Source organism: Corapipo altera, unplaced genomic scaffold, assembly GCF_003945725.1.
Source record: "Corapipo altera isolate COAL_440 unplaced genomic scaffold, ASM394572v1 23b, whole genome shotgun sequence".
Lineage (NCBI taxonomy): Eukaryota > Metazoa > Chordata > Aves > Passeriformes > Pipridae > Corapipo > Corapipo altera.
In genome coordinates this window covers 11,057,796-11,076,762 of record NW_020884885.1, presented here as the reverse complement: position 1 = coordinate 11,076,762, position 18,967 = coordinate 11,057,796, and the positions used below count along the sequence as shown (strand labels likewise).

Sequence of the window (18,967 nt, the reverse complement as noted above, 5' to 3'; positions counted from 1 at the left end):
AGACCTGGGAGAGATTAAAGTGCTGGGGGTTATTCTGCACAGCCCTGGGAGCTGGTGTGACTGACATCATCACTTGTATAGATCTGACAGAACGGTCAGGGAAGCTGGGCTTTGAACAGATGCTCCTGTTCAGTCCTCAGTGAACAGAATCCACAGAAAAGCTTTTTGCTAGAGCCCTTCTATTTCAGGGGTCCTCCAAAGTGCCAGCCTAAAGTGCTAAGAAAAACTGTTTGAGGAAGGTCTTGGCTGGAACCTCCAGCACACTGGTTTGAGGCTGCGCTTCAGTGCATGTCGCTCTGCTTCGCTTGGTGTGCGTCATCCCAGGGCAGCTCGGAGCACAGTGAAGCACACTGAAACTGCACAAGATCCAGTCCCTAGATGTCTATTGTGTTCTTTGTGTTTATTTCTTTCTGACTTTGGGAACTTGGTTAGATATGAAACAAGGAATAACAGAGTGAGGGCAAGGATTTTGGATCCAGGATGCAGCAAGTTGGTGCTTGCTCCTCCACTTCTTGTAACTCAAGTATTTATTTCTACAGGTTCGCTTGATGTTACTGGAATATCTGCTCCTTTTCGGTGTCAAAATCCCCTCCACCCTGACATGTGACAGTATATTGAAATAAAGTTGGCATAACTAAAAGGCCGAGCCTCTGACAGGAAGGCTGCTGCTTTGCCTCTACCATGAGCATTGTTAGAGGAATGCCCCTTCAGACTGGAATTGCCCAGTACTATTGGGAGGATGTTGATGCAACATTCATTCCCCTACGTCTGCTGGTGGCTGAAACTGTGGAGAGGTTTTTTTTAATGGATAACGAAATACTAACTTCACAAATGTTACAAATGGCATTCTACTTTGTGAGCCTAATGTTGCTACTCACCTACATCTAGTGGATGACAAGCCCTTAAACCTGAGAGCCTGGGCAAAGTCTCTCTTGGCCTAGTCCACACAGTGCTCTGCAGCTTGCCTCTAAATGCTTGGAGTGAAGGAGAGCAGTGATGTTTTGGGAATAGTCCTACTTGCTAGCTATTGTTTGAAGCAAACAGGCTTGGGTGATTTTGTGCAATGACTTGTCTGGGGCTATGGACTATGCATTAGTTTACGAATCTGAAGTGACTAGGTGGGGAGAGCTCCCTCCAGGTTTTTTGAGCTTATTTTTGTGTGCAGGCTAGATGCTAATAAATGCTGGAGGAAGAGTCTGGCTTGAGTCTGACAGAGGGAACAGGATAGATGACTGACAGTGGAAGAAGCCTGCACAATTCATTCTGTGATCAAGAGTGGGATTGAAGACCCAGGCTCTTGCCTCTGGCATTCAGCTTTCTCCGTCTCCCTCTTCAGTAAGCCCATGTGAAGGGGAGACTGACAGCCTTGCTGCTTTCTGGCAGTGGTCTGTGGCTTTTCCTGGAGCATTGAATGTCTCACAAAGCACTGATTCCTGACAGGCCTTAAATGGGTGAAGATGGTGGAGATGTTGAAAGCCTGTCTAAGGGTTCCATAATCCCTTCTAGCTTATTGCTCTTTGTTTTACTCTGCCAGGTACCTAAGGGTGAACAGCTGCAGGTGCCTGTGTTTTCCCTTTGGGCTGCTCTGCTGGTTAAACTCATGAGCAAGCTGGCTGTGTGTGTGCTCTCCAGAGCTGTGCTATTGTTTGCGTAATATTCTCCCTTTCTCAGATTACTTTCTGAAACATGTAGGAATGCCTGAGTTTTTCTCTAGCTGAAATGGCTCATTTTTTGAAACCAGTGCTGTTTGCAAGACCTCTTGCCTGTGCTTGTATAAGAGTAGGGGAATAACAGACATACAGCTTCCCTATGCAGCTGTGATTGGGGTCACCAGGTTCAAGTCTTGTCTTTGCTTGTGGTGGGGTCCTGGGATGGAGAACAGAAGCCCTGCCTGGGATTCGTGCAGAAGTGACACTTGGCTCCATCTGACCTAGTAGCTGAGGGACTAGATGGGCCCAGGGTAGGAAAACAAATCCAGCTCTCTTTGCCTCCCTCTGCATGTGGAGCAGCAGGGTGCGGGAGGGGTGAGGGTGGGAACTCAGAGGTTCAGTAACTGATAAGGCTTATGGCAGAAGCCAAGGCCAATCTCATTAGTGAGAACCAGGTCAGGTTGCCTCAATTTGAAGGGAAGGAAAAGGGGAAGCGAAGTAATTAAAAGGGGAAGAGCTAGACATCATGAGAAGAAAGATCATGCAGCTCCCATCTATCTGGCCTGACATAGCTGATCCTAGTGAACTGAGCTCCAGTTTTCCTAGGAAGAAGAGTTGGTGATGTAGAAAAGCTTTTCTTAACAGTAGGAAGTGTTTCCTCTGGCTGAGTGTCCTGGGGTTTGCTGTGGTCATTTACCATGCTTAATAGTAGAAGAAAAGGGAAAAACCATTTCCACTGATTTGAAATATGCTGTGGTACCCCAGTCAAACAGGTAATATATAGGATGGGAACATCCTAGTCCTTAGTCTGATGTAACTCTGTCCCATCCCTCAGGTAGTCTGATGACACTTTTTTCCAACTTCTTGTTATCTGGGTCTGTCCTTAGCAGTAAGAGCTGTCATCATGTACGGGCTGGTGAAGAAGAGCTTCAGAAGGTGGTGGGAGGAAGAAGGTGAAAGAGTCTGCCAGGTGTAGCTTGCACCTCTTATCGAACTGAAAGGTGTTGTAAATGTCTCTGGATAAGGAATGGGGTTGTAGGGATGATTTAATACACCTGAACTTTGTGGTAAGACTGTTAATGAGCAGTTTAGATAGTTGTAATACTTCCTGTCTTAATACAGAAACAGAAGTTGTAGGAGTCTGAGGAGAGGCAGTTCAAGGCCTTGTGAAAAAGGCAAGTTTCCACCAACTGTTTGTCAGTAAACTCAGCTGCATACAGCAGCAGGAGAGTGACTCATGCCTTCCCTGAGCAGTGGAGATGAACTGCAGTGACTGAGATTCTTGACCAGAGTTTTACCGGCAGTACACAGTTAGGAACACATTTTTTGTGAGTCCTTAAGGCAACGTTGTCCTTCAGCTTACACTTATCTTGCACATCTCTCTTGTCTGGGGCAGGCAGTTCAGTCTGTGTCTTAGCAGGATAACTATACCTGGTTCTGTTTCCTTACGGCTCATCAGGCTTGAAGCCCTTCCCAGTGCCTGGGCAAGGCCTTTCTGGGAAGTACTGGCGCTTTGACTGCTGCAGCGGCAAAGCTGCTGTCCTTAAGTTATTACTTATTGCAGTTAGCTTTTTAGAGTGACTGAAGCTTCATATATGTATTCTAAGTCCCAAAGAAAAGGCTACAAGGAATTGACTAATCTAACTCTCCTGCCTCTTTTTTTCTTGACAGCTGAAAGGAGAGTTGTTCAACATAGTTAAAGATCTGATTGAAAATTATAACCCTTTGAATGAAGATAAGAAGAACTTGCAAGAAGTATGGGACTATGTGCAAATACAGGTGAGTCATGGGGGACAACAAGAGTTAGATGACTTGTCAGTTCGGACAATGGCCTTTAAAGCTAGGCTGAGGACAGGGAAACAGATATTGCATGTTGATCTGGCTGATCTGCAAAGTTGCCTGTGAGGTTTGGTGCCTGCAGACTAGAAAATGGTCTTGCTTGCTACTACTAGGTCACACCCTGGACCGTTTCTGCATATTGGCTGTTAAAACTAGCTAGTATTGGCTGCATGGTCTAATGTATCCAGGCTGTCCTTGTTTGCTGGGCTTCCTGAATACTAACATGTGAAAACCACTTTGCATATGACTTTTGTAGCAAGTTTGCATATGATATTTGTAGCAAGCTTATTGCCAGGCAAGTCAGCAGCACCATCTGCCTTACTACTTGGTGCATGTTGCTTGGTTATTGTGATGGTTCTTCTGCAAGTGTCAGCATTCTTGGGAGCCATCCAACTGCCCATGGTTTCTGTTTTAGCATCAGGGTCAGCACTTGAGCAGCTAGAGAGTATTCAAGCACACTGGAGTCATGACAGCTGTTTACTGCCAAACCACAAGCCTTGAGAGCTGGCTGGCTGTTGTGGTTAAATACATGCCCAGCATGGGACTGATGTGTAGTAAGTACAAGTAATAGCATTTGTCTTCTGTCTGTTCTTTGGTCTACAAAATGTTGACCTGCAGTATTTCTCCTCCTTGGAGAATGATTTATTTATGTTTTATCACTGTGGTTGCAACTCCTTGCTAGTGAACTCAAGAGAGGCCTGAGTCTACTGGGGAGAGAGGCTCATGCTTGAGCCCTTTTTGTACGTAAGAAGACAAGAGGGTTTTGTAGAGGTGGAGAAGTAGAGTGTTGGGAGTCTTTGCACACTGAAGTTAGCATTTGAAAGGGGCTGGGTATTCTGTAGACCAGTCTTGGAGTTAAAATCCTATTGTGAGGCAGAGGTAGTTCCTTCTGGAGGCTGGATCTTCACAACCCTTGTTGGGAATGCAAATACTTGTCCTGGCGTGGATTTTCAGCTGTTTGTATCTCTGGTTCGTGTTTGTTATAGCAGAAACACTACTTTTCCTTTCTGGGCAGGGGGAGATTTTCCCTAACCTTCTACCTTGAGATTTATAACCCTTTCTGCTGTGTGCCACCATGCAGGCACAGGGATCCGTGCTTATGATAGGATCTTAGTACTTGCTGGACTTCCCGATGTGCTTTCCCCTCCAGCAACTACAGTTTTATCACGTGACTGTATAGAAATGTAAATGTTTTTTTGGATGGAAAATATTCCTCATCCCATTTTCCAGCCAGTCCCCACTGCAGCCTGGCAGGCGCTAGCTCACGGTGACGTGCTGGGGCTCGGCAGCGTGGTGACGCCATCGTGCGGTGGCTGCTGCTGTCCCCGGGGCCACGGCTGAGATCAGTGGTACCTTGTGACTGGGAACAAGAAAATGAGAAGTTCCTGTTTCGTGCCTGATCAAAAAAATGTGTGCTACTCAAAGAAAAATCAAGTATTAGCATTTAAACCTATGGAAGTGGCATCACTAGTGGAAGACTAGGTAGTAAGGCTTTTGTCATGTCTGTGAATACACGTGATGAATTTTCAGCATATGACTCTCTTGCCTGACTTACCTCTCCCTCACCAAATCAACCTGCCAACGATAAAAGTGGAGGGACTGAAAAAATCTCTCAAATGTGTCACACAGGACAACTGCCCTCCTCCAGCTGACCCACCAGCAACCCACCTCCATTTGCATTTTTACCTTTATTTAGCATTGTCACCTGGAAATAAAATGAAGTTTGCTAGTGTTTAGTCTGCTAGAAGTCAACCTTTTAACTCTTGTTTTGCTAGCAGAGTGATTCTTTAGTAGGAAATAATGACCCTGTCTTCTGGACAGCCCTATGCATAAGTGACCAGGGTGGTGGTCTAATGCAGCTAATTCATGCAAATGGTATGACCTGACTGTTGTTGTTTCATGGAGAGTTTTTGTGTACTTCTGCCTGTTTATTTTCATGTGCAGTTATGTCGCCAGTGCAAAGTGTAAGACTGTGATGATCTCTCTCTGGTTATTAGATCTCCTGCTGTGGCTGGACTGGAGCAAAAGACTGGGAAGATAATGAGATTATTATCAACAAAAGCATGACTGAGTATCCCTGCTCCTGCTCCAACAGAACGGAGGACTTAGAGGAAGGAAGAGGTTTCTGTCGTCTGGATGACCCTGTCAATGGCACTGCAACCTATACTGACTGGCCTGTTCATGGGCAGGTGAGTGGATATTCCTGGGCCCTGTGAAGCTTCCACTGAAGTTGCCATATCTTTGTTCCTCTGGGAACTAATTTCACATCATTAGTGCTTGAAGTACCTGTGGAATTTGGGGGAAGCGGGAACAGAGATCCCACCCTTTTTTGCTAAAGCTACCATGAAACTTGGTATAGCATATAATGGAGATAATTCCTGCATGCAAAGGAGATGTGTTGTGGATTTTTAGTCTTGAGATATTTAGATTCACACTTCTTTTCCTTGTGACCATATTTTTTCTATAGGGATGCATGGATGGTGTAGAGCAGTGGTTGAAGGACAACCTTGGTGTCATTCTTGGGGTTTGCACTGGTGTTGCTGTTATAGAGGTAAGTCACTTCCTGATGTGAACCTGTACTCTCTTACCATGGAGATTCTTTAAAAGGCAAAGCTATTTTCAAGAGTAATTGACACCTGGTTTAATGGTGGTGCAGTTTTAGCTCTTGGTTATGTCTACCTGGGCCTTTGAACTGCTGCTTTCATTGATTGGATTAAAAATGGAACAAAGCCCTGTCTACTTGTGGTTCTGATGTGTCTGACTCTTGACAATTCACTGTATGCATAACCAGGAAGACTGAGACAAGCAGCATCCTGCTAGTGGAATTCCACTTGTTGCCTTAAAAAGCCCATAACGTAGATTCGCGAGGAAGGCACATCTTTCTGCAGTCCATTTTGCCATTCCAGTTACTGCATTGGCTTTGTGTTGTGGACCAGTTCTATTCACCTGTGTGGTGTCATTGAAAGACATTCACTGTATTCTGCTCCCCTGTATCACCTGTTCTTGCCCCCCTATTATCTGTCTGGTTGCTGATTTTGTTCCCATTCTTTGTACTTATTCCAGCTGCTGGGGATGATTCTGTCCATTTCGCTTTGCAAGAACATACACAGCGAAGACTACACCAAAGTGCCCAAGTCTTGAGTTGGCTGACTCCAGAGCTACGGCACCACAGAGAAAGGAGCAAACAGAACATTCCTGCCTCATACCCAGACTGTCCAACCGTTGACCATTATTCCTGTGACATCCCATTTCTGATACCACTCTGCTAAGAACTGTTAGACCTGCAACACAGCCTGATCTTCTGACAATAGGGCCATTGGGCCACCTGCATCCTGCCTCTGGATTGTTTCTGCTTCAAGAAGAAGAACTTGAACTGTCTCATATCACGTGAGACACTGATTAACCTGAGGGGACAATGCTTTTGCTGCCTGCTCCATGATAAACAATACTACTCATATCATCATTCTGCAACCCACTGGGCCTAACATACAATAACTTCTCTCTCCCTCTCTCTTCTCCTGCACATCTTTTCACCTCCCCCCCAGAAGTCCCATCTCTTAGTCCCATGAGCCAGGAATTCTGTTGAGATTCCAGTGCTTTGGTAGCTTCACTTGCTTCACTGACTTGTGGTGGTAACTAGTCATGCTTTATAGGCTTTGTCCTCCCTTGCAGTTAACCTTATTCAGCTCCTACTGTGCATCTTCCAGATTAGGTTCTCATCTGAAATAGAGTGCTACCATCATACTTGCTTCTTCTGCTTCTGGAGTCAGCTATGCCTTGCCTTCAGTGGAGTTCTTCACTTTGAGCGTGATGAGAAGCCACTGGGAGGGAGCCAAGCCTACCCATTAATTCCTAGTGTGACCTGGCTGATTGTGGTGGCGGTGCTCAGCTACCTCTGGAATGGATCCTTGGGTTTTGGGTTTGATGCTTAGATGTTTCTCCCATTTGCCTACTTACCTTTTCCTCTCCTCCTAGCTCCCCTTCGCTGGCTCCTGTCAGTTGAAGGTACTTCAGAGACTGCTGCATAGTGTGGACTCAGCCCCAGGCTGTCTCTGCTGGTTGCATTCTTGGGTTGCCAACTCTATAGAGGTTATGATTAATTTTGATTCTTCCCTGCCCATATATGAACCTAAAATTTGTTAGCTGTGGTTTTTAGATATGAATATGGAGGGATCTGACTGGATTGCTGATGCTGTATATTGGAAAGACCACTGCTACCAGTGCCCAGTGTAGGTTCTGTAGTTTGGATGCAAGAATAAGTTGCTTTTATTTCAGTTGTCCATTTTTCTAACTCCACTGTGGTCTGGAGCCATGGCTGCATCCTGAGTTCTGTCTCAAGTGCCAGCACTGCAGCAGATAAGTAGCAGGTTCTGCAGTCATGCAGGGTGGGTGGTTTCTGTGTTAAATGGCTGGGCTGTTCCCTCTATTCAGCCAGTGGCCAGCAGCAAGGAGTGGTGTAGACCAAAAGAAGGTAGGAGATGTGTGTGAAACACTGCCCCATCTTCCTACATAAGAGAGCTGGGTGCAAATCTGCAGTCTTAGAGGTGTCTTGCGCACAACAGGTTTCCTGCTGTTGTACATGGTACAATCACCCTGATAGCGGGAAGCTGTATGAGAGTGAAGTGGGTGGTCCTTGCCTGAGACCTATTACGAGGTACCTGGTGAGAGAGCCTTTGCCTTACAGAGGTGGTCCCTGGACCATCTGTCGGGAGGGGGTTGGTAGTCATAACCCTAGTAGTAGTTCCGGAGGTGGTTTCACTACCTACTGAGTTTTCTTCTGGGGAGAAAGGCTTGTGCAGGGGATCAGGGCCCCATCAGTGGGTCCCTGCTCTGTCTTCTCTGGACACAGTAGTGACTGGGGAGAGAGTAGCTATGACTGGGCAACTGGTTTTTATAGAGGTCGGATAAGGCTTTGCAGTTCTGAGATATCAGCCCCTTCCTGCACAGATCCTTTGAGCTGGTCTTTGCTATAGCAGAAGGCACTTTTAGCAGTAAAGCTTGCTAGCTTTTGTAACACACTCTATTCTCTAATATGTTCTTATTTGTAAGATTCTTGTTCAGTTACAGATGCCAATACCAAACAGCAAGTAAAAAAATACCAAGCCCATTCTGGATTTCCTTTTTTGTTTTTGTCTGTTTTTAGCAAAATCTTCCTACTGGAAGAAATGCATGTACAGATATAAAAGTCTAGAGGGTGAATATTTCTGTAATAAAGACTTTACTAAAAAAATATATATCTCTGTCTATGACTTGTGCATTGCAGTGTTTTCCCTTTGCTTCCTCTCCATCCCCTTCTGCTTTATGTGCAAATCACTGACCTCTTGTTTGTTCAAGGTAGCAAAGGGGCCTCTCAAAAAGCTGGTCTCAGACCCATGTGTGAGATCAATGTGGACTGTGAAGATACTGCCAGCAGAGGGAGGTGACAGTTTTCTGGGCTGTACTCTGCCTTGCTTTTTATGAAGTATGTTTGAATTAGGGTGAACTGATTGAGTGGTAGTTCCTTTAGATTACCTACTATGTAGCCTTGGGGACTAATTCTGACAAAATACAACCTTGCTGCTATGCCCACAGTGCATACAGCTCTTGCTAGCTTACCTTTATAATTTTTTCCTACTCACCTTCAGTAGGCTTCTACCACCAGGCTGCTATTTTAAAAAAAGATTCCTCAGCCTCTGCCCTACCACTGTGAGGAGGAAGAAAGAAATTTTTGTAGGTTATGTCACCACACACTGGGCTTCAGTGAAAAGCTCTTGAGAAGTAGATAGGGCAAATGTATAAATCTTGCTTTTCTTAGCTTGGCAGTTGAGAAGTGGATATGAACTGGATCTCAAAATTCTTTCAGATCCTGTGCCGTGTTGGTGTTTCTGGCCATTTAAAATGGCTTAGAGGAACCTGTGGTAGTGTGCTAATGAAGTCTACAGCTGTTGCTTTAGCAAATAATGAACATGACCTAAGTCTTCATACATGTTTGAAGAAACAGAATGAAGTCTGCAGAGAAGAAAGTACTAGGGTGCTATCAGCAAACACTGGTGGCAACTGGATCTAAGTCAAGACTTCAGTAACCCTGACCAGATGAGTGCAGAGCAAGAGGTGCTTAAATAGATCCTGGACCCACAGAAGGGTGCAGTGATCTGTCTTATTGTGAGTACAACTTGTTCCTTTCAGCTTTCCAGGGCTTTGCTTGAGGAGAGCTTGGTTCTTGGTAATACAGAGTCTGCCCTCTTTCTGGTTGGTTTCCCAGAGCACTCTGCTTTAATCAGGTGGCAATGCTTTCCCCGGGCCCCACCATTTAGAGGGATACATTTCATGCCAGACCCGACCAGATGACTCCTAGGTGTAGAAGGGCGCTGCTGGTTTCCCTTCAGCCTGATGTGGAGCTGGAAGGAGAGAGGAGGGAAAGTGAGGACTGGTCCGTTGCATGTCTGCAGCTTGGGTTACAAACTGCCTGAGCTCTGTGGAAACCACTTGCCTTTAACCACTGGAGGGAGGTGTTCCACCAAGGAAACTAAGTTCAGGCGGGTCCCTGGGGAATGAGAGGATGACACTGATGGCTTCCTTCTGCTCCTGGCAGCAGGGTAGCTAAAATAATTTGTAATTACAGATTTATTCTCCTCATAAAAGATTTGCGCTACATGCTTGGCATTTTTAGGCATAGCTTTCCCTTCCATTCCTTGGGGTACACTGTTGGATATTTTGTTGCATGTCTTTCACTACTGTGAGAGTTATGTTTCCTTGTGTTTCTGCTGTATGTAGCTCTGGAAGTTAAGCATGAGTAGCTTGTCCTACTGCTTCTTTCCTTGTCCCCATTTTTTCCTTTTTGCTCCATCCTCAGTTCCTTTGTGCAATCAGTCTGTGGGGAAGGAGAGGGCATTTAATGCTTATAAACTTGATCTAAAAAAGATTCCAGGAAGAAAGTCCTCAGATCTTCAGAGAGGGAAAAAATCTGCTGCTGCTCCTTGGGGCAGGCTCCCAGCTCTTCTCTAGAGGTAAAGGTTTGCTGCTGGAACTAGGAATCAGACTAGCACTCGGACTTCTTGGGAGCTGCAGTGTTTGTCTAGCAAAGCCCACAGGCCAGCCTCTGCAGAAGCTCAGCACATGGAAGCATTTTGTGTGTAGCCAATAAGCTGCTATATGGCTGTCCCAGGCCAATAATTAATATTGCAAGTAGAGTTGTGACTGCCATGTGGCCTGAAGCAGAGCCTCCAGTAATGAACTGGTGACATTCCTCATTCTTTGTGATCATGAAGCACGCAGAAGCTGCTATAATTCTTTCCATGAGGTGTTTTTTCTTCTGGAAAGGGAAAAGAAATGGCATTAGTTAGAGTGGCTATGGGCAAGTCTATAGGTCACAGTGCATCTTGTTTTCTTTTATGGTTTCTGCATAGCTTATGCTCATATGTAACGTGGCAACTGTTCTTTTCCCTCTAATTGTCCCATGTGTGTTGATGTGGCTGGTCTCTGCCAGCTTTGCTCCGGAATTAGGCTGAATTTGCTAGACTTCAGAAATGTCTGATTTCTGGCTGCTGAAGGACAGGCTGCAAGTGGTGGTGTCAGACTCCATGACTTGGTTGGGGAAGGCAAGGAACAGGCAGCCACAGGGGCTCACTGCTGAAAAGCCTGAGGACCCTGGGATTCCTACAAATGCTGCCACTCGATGCCATAAATGGAGAACATACCCTCAATTATTCATGATCTGGCTCTATTCCATTAGCTGAGACTCTGCTCTAGCTGTGGCCTTTTATTACAAATAAATCTTAGTTAGCAGCCAGGATTTCTGAAAGATATATATTAAACCAGGTTGACACTAAAAACTTGTCAATGTAAAAATCTACTAGCATGGAAGTCTTCAAACACTTGCAAGATGGCAAAAGGCCCTTAGCAAAAAATATGCAAAAAGTGAACCAAAGCTGTTAGTAAAATGTTGCTAGTAAAGCTACTAAGTGTGCTTTAGCCATCATAAACAATTTTTAGTAAGTGTGGCTGGCAGAGTGCGTGCAATTTTTTGCCTTGTGGCAAGAATCCCTTCTGCCAAACGTGGGAAATTACCTTCTCCTAAGTAGATTGTATAACTCCAGCCATACATTCTTACTTCTCCCAGATATGAATTTTTGGGGTTCTCCCTGCTAAGCTCCTAGTATTACAATTGGCTGAGGTGTGTGTGCTGTTTGGCTTTTGTAGGGTGAGATTAGGGGAGTATTGTTTGCTCTGTACATGGAGAAAACATATTCTAAGTTCTCCAGGCAAAAATATTACCTCTATTTAAAATAGGGGTTTAAGAGGAGGATGAAGCTCCAAGTAGTATGTGGATGCTCTAAGAGGTATGGAATACGAAAGGTAAAATCCTGCTTTAGGCCCCTAGGATGGTATTTGCACGCACTTGAATTAAATTTCTCTCTGGTATCTTCTTTCCTATAACTCTCTCACTGACAAATGGCATCATGAAGTGACTCCCCTGTCCACAACAATCCAGAGTTACGCAGAAAGTATGGAAACCTACTTTTGTAACTAAAACAGGTTCTATCTTTAGGAAACCAGAGAGCATTTTCCTCCCCTCCTATGGGCTCCAGATGTTAGTAACTCCCATTCCTTCACAATGTGTCTTAGAGCAATGGCAGCAGCTCAGGGATTATCTTGATATCACTCTTTGTTCTGTGAGTGTTCACCAGCTTAGGAACTATTGGTTTTACACCACAGTGATGTCATCGTGCTGTTGCTCCAGACCTACATCAAATCTAGGCCTCCTGCAGGGCCCAAGATCCTTACTATGTCACCACTTGGTTCGCTGTGTGTCTCTTGTCAGCATTACCTGCTGTTCATAACCTTAAGTCTTCTCTATGTTGTTTCTTCATGTCCAAGCAATTTTCCTGGAAGTTCTCAGTCTGCAGTTCTTCCTGAATCTGACTGCCATCAGGTAACCAACTCTAATAAAACAACAGTTGTGACAGTGCAGGAGGTCAGAGGACTGTGTATCAGACTAATTTTCCCTTTTTTTTTTTCCCCTCTGTAGAGTTACAGACTGGACATATGGAAGTTCTTCAGAGACAGCAAGAATCCCAGAGCATGTGATCATCTGAATGGCTTACCCAGCATACTTCCTGGGTATTTTCTACATAGCTCTTCTGGAAACTATTTAGGGTTTACTAGGGTAGAAATGTGAGGTCCTGTCAAGACCATGTTGTAGTACAGACATGTGCTTTGTGCACTGAACTTGCACAATGATGTCAGAATAGTATACCTCAGGCAGTGATATCTGCAGACAGCCTGGAACTATAACCCAGTACAGTGCAGATCTTTGGCAGAGGTTGTTTCATGATGCTCTTAAGTATTTAAAAAGAAGTTGTTTTTTTAATACAACGTAGTAATTAGCTCTGGTTAGCACTGGTTGGGAATTCTTTTGCCAAAACAATTTTTCCCTAGAGGATGTAGGTTCCTATAAAACAAAGTGTGTTTTATTTATGGGGGTTTTTTTCCTTCTGCTTAAACAGACTGAAAATAATTGGATAACTTCTGATGGAGGGATTTCTTCTGCTTTCTTAGTGGTTGCTACATAGTAAACATGTTAAAGACTTGGAATTGAACAAAATAGAATTATAAAACTGTATTCTAAATCTGTCACCTAAAACCTGGGTATATGGGGCTTCTGAAGTGGGACAGAATAGGAAGATGGGTACATTTTTTCTGCTAAGATTGAGTCCAACCACAAACTGAGCACTTGCAAACCTACCAATAAACTGTGTTCCAAAGTGCCACATCTGCATATCTTTTAAATACCTCCTAGAATGGTGACTCAGCCACTTCCCTGGGCGACTTGTTCCAATGCTTGATAACTCTTTCATTGAAGAAATTAATATCCAATCTAACACCTCTCCCCCTGCCCAGTGCCACTTGAGGCTGTTTCCTCTCATCCTGTCACTTTTTATTTTGGAAAAGAGACTGACACCTGGGAATTTTGTATTTTGGAGCAACTCCTATAGACCATGTGAGCAATTCCTCAGAGCTTGTTTTTAGGTGGAAATGCACCAGTACCAGGTCTGTATGAGCCTGTGGAGGTGCGGTGGTCTGGAAGGTGGGCTGGGGCAGTATGGGAGCTTCTGGAAGGTGAGGTGCATCCACAGGAGGGAACAACCTGGGGAGGAGGATGAGCCCTTGGCACACGATCTAGGGGTGAAGGAGGTATCTGGGACAGGCAGAGGTGTTGTGGTGTTTACCCTGACAAGTGGGAACCAGGGTAGAGGGCAGGGCCCTACAATGAGCAGGGTGGGAAGGTAGTAGAGAGTAGGGTGGTAGATATCCATTCCTAGATGTTTAGCTGCAGCTATTTGCTCTAGAAAATCTGAATGACTGTTTAGAAAGGGGTTTGGCTTTAATTTGTGTTCTTATTGAAGGCCTAGTTTGTGCCCCAGGCAATGGCAACACCACCACCTCAGGGCTGCTGCCCACTGTAAGCCAAGCAGGAGTCATCTGGCAGTGGTGTCAATCCATCCAGGAGTCTCTTGGATTCTTGAGGCAAGGAGAGATGAGACAAGGCCTCACTTCCCTGTTCTGCAACGTGACATAAATGGGGGGGGCAGGTCATGCCTGTGAGAGATGTGCCTGGAGAAGCCTCAGGAATGGGCCCCCACAGAGCAGCACCCACAAGCCAGTCTGAGGAGCCAGTGTGGCTGGGTAGGTTGGTTTGCTAAAGAAATGCCAAGCTGTGGTCTGACCATGAAGGGCACTGGGATGAGCTACAGCTAGCCCTGGAGGGGATGTAGGAAGCACATTTCTCTGGAAGAGTTGTTCTCAGGAGGCTGGGAGTATGAGATAGGTAGGGCAGTGGGCAGTATTTCAGCTCTTGAGGTTTGCCATGTTAGTTCTCACCGGCAGTGTGAGATGGAAGGACACAACTTCTGTGCCTGAGCATGAGCACTCCATTGTAGGGCTGCTGTTGTGGAAGTAGGCAGCAGGGAATGCAGAAACGGCAGCAGGGAATGCAGAAACCACAGCACCTTTGCCCTTACGTAACTCTACTGCCTTTTGTATTAATTTCAGGATCAGTTTGAAACCAGTTGTTTATAAAACAATCTACAAGGTTGCCAGAGTTGCCTTTTGAGTATTTCCAAGTATTGGCAGTCTGTCTATTGGTTTATACACTTTCACCACAGATATTATGAAAACAATCTCCTGCCTCCCAATCTAAACACTCAGATTAAATGTTCTTTCTCACGCTTACTGGCTCTTCCTGAAGTCCCCAGCAACTTCTGCTTTGGCTAGTGGGTCCCAAAACTTGATGACGAAGTTTGGCTGCAGAATGCTGTGGGATGCAGGCTCTTAGTTGCAAGGAATCCCCACACACTGGTGAGCTGTGAGCAGAAGTGAGGGAAGATGTCCTGCCAGGGACCAAGGCTTTGAAACAGAGGTGTGTCTGGGATTTGGGAACCCTCTCTTGTTTTCTCTTAGATTTCCCACAGTATCTCAGTGGTCAGTGGTGAGGAACTTGCACTTTGTTAGAGTAGTGAAGAAGCTGGTTACACCAGCTTTTATATGACGAGAAGATGGAGAGAGTACATCGCTGTTCAGATGGCTATCATAAAATAAAATAAAATTAACAATTTCATGCCTGGCATAGTGGCACCTAATTAGTTCAAGTCTCACTGACCTGAGCTAGGCAACAGCAGAATTGTATTGTCTTCCTATTAGGCAATAGTCTTGCCTGACATGAAATGAGATGTCTGGTGATTCTCATAGTTGCATGCAGCCATTTATTTTTTACCACAGCTAGATTGTCTCACTCTTTAATAGCCAGCAAAATGGTAATGAGATCATCTTCCCTTCTCTTGAATTCCCCATGAGCTGTGCTGAGGACTCCTATGCTCTAGTAGCAAAGGGGAGGGTAAAGAGGAGGAAGCAGTCTCTCTGTCTCTAACCCGAAATGAGCTTGGTGGGAGAGGGTAGTCTGCGAGCTGCTGTCTTCATGGTGAAATCTCTGGAGTAACTACTTCCCACTCAATCCTTTATTCTCCCAAACTAAGAGAACTTCTGTCATGTGCTCTGGTTAACACCAGCAGGACCTTCTAAGAGCTTTGCTGACTGTTGTTTGCAGGGAGAGGACTACAGTTGAGCATGTAATTGGTTTACATTATGCAGATATATTTCCCATAAGGATAAAAGCCAAGGACCAGAAGGCTGAGGGTATGGCACGTTTCAGGATCCTGGAAGACTTGTAGTACTTACAACTGCTGTTGTCAGATTCCATCAGTAAAGCAAAGCCTGCCTCACTGGCAATGAAAGGTTATGATTAGGATCCATGCAAGGACAAATAAAAGCATATTAAAACTGTAAAACTCACCTGTTTATAGCAGAGTAATTAATTGGTGACAGAAGCAGAGAATGTCTTGATAGTCTGGTTAAGGGGTGAGGGGGAGTATATTTCATAGAAACATCATAGAATAGTTGGTGATCCACCATCTCCAACCCCCCTCAATGAGCAGAGACATCTTCAACCAGATCAGGTTGCTCAGAGCCCCATCCAACCTGGCCTTGAATGTTTCCAGTAATGGGACATCTACCACCTCTCTGGACAACCTGTTCCAGCATTTCAACACTAAAATTGTAAAAAAGTTTTCCCCTTACATCTGATATGAATCTACCCTCCTTCAGTTTAAAGTCATTACTCCTGTTCTATTGCAACAGGCCCTGGTAGAAGGTGTGTACCTGCCTTTCTTATGAGCCCCCATATTTGTGCTGTTGAGTCCAAGCCTGCCCACATAGCACTGCTGCTGTTAGACTGCAAGGGGAGCAGCCTGACATGCTGTGTGAATGCAACTCTAACAGCCTTTTTTCTTTTTTCTTTTTGTTGAGTCAGTTGCAAGGACAGTGAGGGCTGGGACAAGAAAAGCTGAAGCTGGAGTTTGCCCATTCCTTGGGAATGGATGAAGTCTAGCGTTGATAGGATTCTTTGGCTTCAGTAACATCTTGTTCATGGGAATAAAATGAGACCTCAATTAAGAATGAGAGTTGAAGAGCTATGAGCTATGCAAGAAGGTTCTAGTTTAGGAAAACTTCTGGCACTGGAAATTTTTATTATTTGTGTTAACTGTGGGATGGAATTGATTTAAGAACACCTCTTACTGCTGTATTCTTAAAAACCTGTGACACTGGAAAAAGAAACAATAACTTATTAGGGGTGAAATGAATTGAGAAGCTATTGACTGGCTTATGTTTAGACAGTTGGGTAAAAGGTCCTAGAACAGCCTTTGTGATCTCAGCACCCATTGTACAGCAATGCTTCAGGACTGCCCAGAAAACTAGCAACTGTAGTCAGCCTGCTACTAGCACTTTGTTACTTGGTTAGGGGAGACGGAAGTTCAGTCTGATTCCTTCCCAGGCCTAAGCTTTGACACAGCATGGTGTCAGTGAAGTAACTGCAAGCTATAGGATCCTACTGAACATAATTCTTTCCACTATCTATGGAAGTCTTTTAGTATGTAAAAACAACTCACATTCTCCTCATTTTTCTTGCATACTCTTACACTACATCATAATTGGTGAGACCTTGTGTCTTCTAAATGTCACCCTTGAGTGCTGCTGTTTCCTTGTTCTTGAGAGCATAATAAGAACTGGTCATGGTCTATACCTCTATTCCAAAAGCAAAGCCCACCTCCAGCTGTACATTCAGTTTCAAAAGAGTTTGATAGTGCAAGCTTAGCCACAAATAACACATAAGCCAAGAAGCCCTAGCTGCCTGCTTGTGCAAATTTCTGAGATTCATGAACAAAAGGAACTTCTAGTTGTTTCCTTTCCATAGTCCTAACTTTAACTGAAGGCTGCTGAGGCACTGCATCCCTGAAAGTAATCATGGCTTGGAGGAGCTTTCTGGCATGCAGTCACAGCATGCTCTTGGAAACCTACATATAGGAATCAGGCTGAAACTCTTTGATACTTCTATTTTGGAAGAAGAATTATAAATCCAGTCTGAACCCTGGAGTTCACTTAGTGCTGCATAGGCCTCCCTGCAAGTTCAGCCAGAGCCACCGGGTGTTTGCCACAACAGCCTCATTATATCTGCAAGCCTTCTGGTATTGCAGTAAAAACTGTTTATTACAACCGCCTAATGCTAGTCTAAACTGTGGTCTGCTAATGCCCAGAGGTCTCAAAGTGGAGGCAATTCCTAGGATGTTACTGATGGCTACCCATTGGGATGTGCCTGCGAGTACAATTTAGTGTTGAGTAACCTTATTTCTAACTCTAGCTTTTAGAGAGAGCACAGATTTGTAAAGATGCTTTGAAGTTCAGCACAGGTGACAGAACTGCTCGGTGTCTTTCCACCAGAGACAAGGATAGGATTCGGGCTGGGATTAAGATTTGTTGTTCTGTTCTGGCTTTCCTTGCCTACAGGGCAAGAATAAAGGCTGTTTCCAAGAAGGGCCATGGATGTTTAGGTACCAGTTTGAGGGTGAGGTGAGGCTAGGGTTGGGCAGTGTTCAGGAGAGGTAGGGACTAAAAGGGATTTGGAGGATCTATTCAGGTTTTGTAGTATTAAGAAAAAGGCTAGTGAGGTTTTGGCAAATGCGTGATGCATAATGTGGGAAGTGGTTACTGGATTGGATTTAAAACTAAGATCAGGAAAGAACGCTCTGAGGGAGGTTCTTTTGGTTTAAGGGAAAGAGGAGAAGAAGGGAGTTTCCCTTGTGCTTGCCAAGGTAAGAAGCTTGGTAAGAAACTTCTTCTGAAGCTCCTGCCAGCCCCTATTACCCTTGAGTGTTTCTTGTCATCACCTGCTAATACCAGAGACTTTATGAACTTCCTCAATGGCTCATTTCAAACTAAAATGTTTGTGTTCCTTCTAGAGCCTGCTGATTACCAGCTCCATCCCAAACGTACTGGCATGAATGAGATTCCTAGAACTTCAAACTTTAGCCATGAGCTCTCTGCATACTACATTAAATGCTGCCACCAGCTTCAATTAGAGAATGCGGAGTGCCTCTCAGCAAAAGAAGATGGTTTAATTGGGACATTCAGAGATGTGGACTTAATTAGGCAATTTTGCTCGTCTCGCCCGGGGATAGGAGGAATCATTGCAAATAGCCAATAGAAAGTTTTATTAGAACTATATACCTCTCCTTGTGCTTTTCCATGCAGGTTGGAGCTCTTCAGACTACTTTCAACTGATGTCAGGATTTTTTATCATTTACAAGTGCTGCTCCCATCACCCTTTCAGCAGCTTTGTGCCACATACTGTTCTACTTGGCTGTTTCCCCATAGGGACTGCATTCCTCTTCTGTGATCCATACTGGAGAGTAGCAAACCACTGTTTGGGGCAGATACCTCACCTAAAGGTGAGGTGATTCCCAAACACTTCTCATCCCAGAAAAACTCAAAGGTTATATAATCTTCTAAAGAGATAAACAGGTTTGCTTTCTTTTGACATTTCTTCTTTCTGGCAAAAATCTACAATCACTTTTTTTTGTGTAAAAGAAACAATGGGGTGGGGGTTTTTT

At 44.7% G+C, this 18,967-nt stretch overlaps 1 protein-coding gene across 4 annotated transcripts in view; it reads left to right on the top strand.

Moving 5' to 3' along the window:
• Positions 1-8,722, top strand: part of CD82 (CD82 molecule) — a 39,412-nt gene extending 30,690 nt beyond the window's left edge. For all 4 annotated transcript variants that reach the window (XM_027642363.1, XM_027642362.1, XM_027642366.1 and 1 more), the window contains exons 6-9: positions 3,321-3,428; positions 5,486-5,677; positions 5,956-6,039; positions 6,552-8,722. In XM_027642363.1, the coding sequence (XP_027498164.1) occupies positions 3,321-3,428; positions 5,486-5,677; positions 5,956-6,039; positions 6,552-6,629 (462 nt within the window). In that variant the 3' untranslated portion in view covers positions 6,630-8,722. The remainder of the gene's footprint in view (positions 1-3,320; positions 3,429-5,485; positions 5,678-5,955; positions 6,040-6,551) is intronic.
• Positions 8,723-18,967: the final 10,245 nt, after the last annotated feature.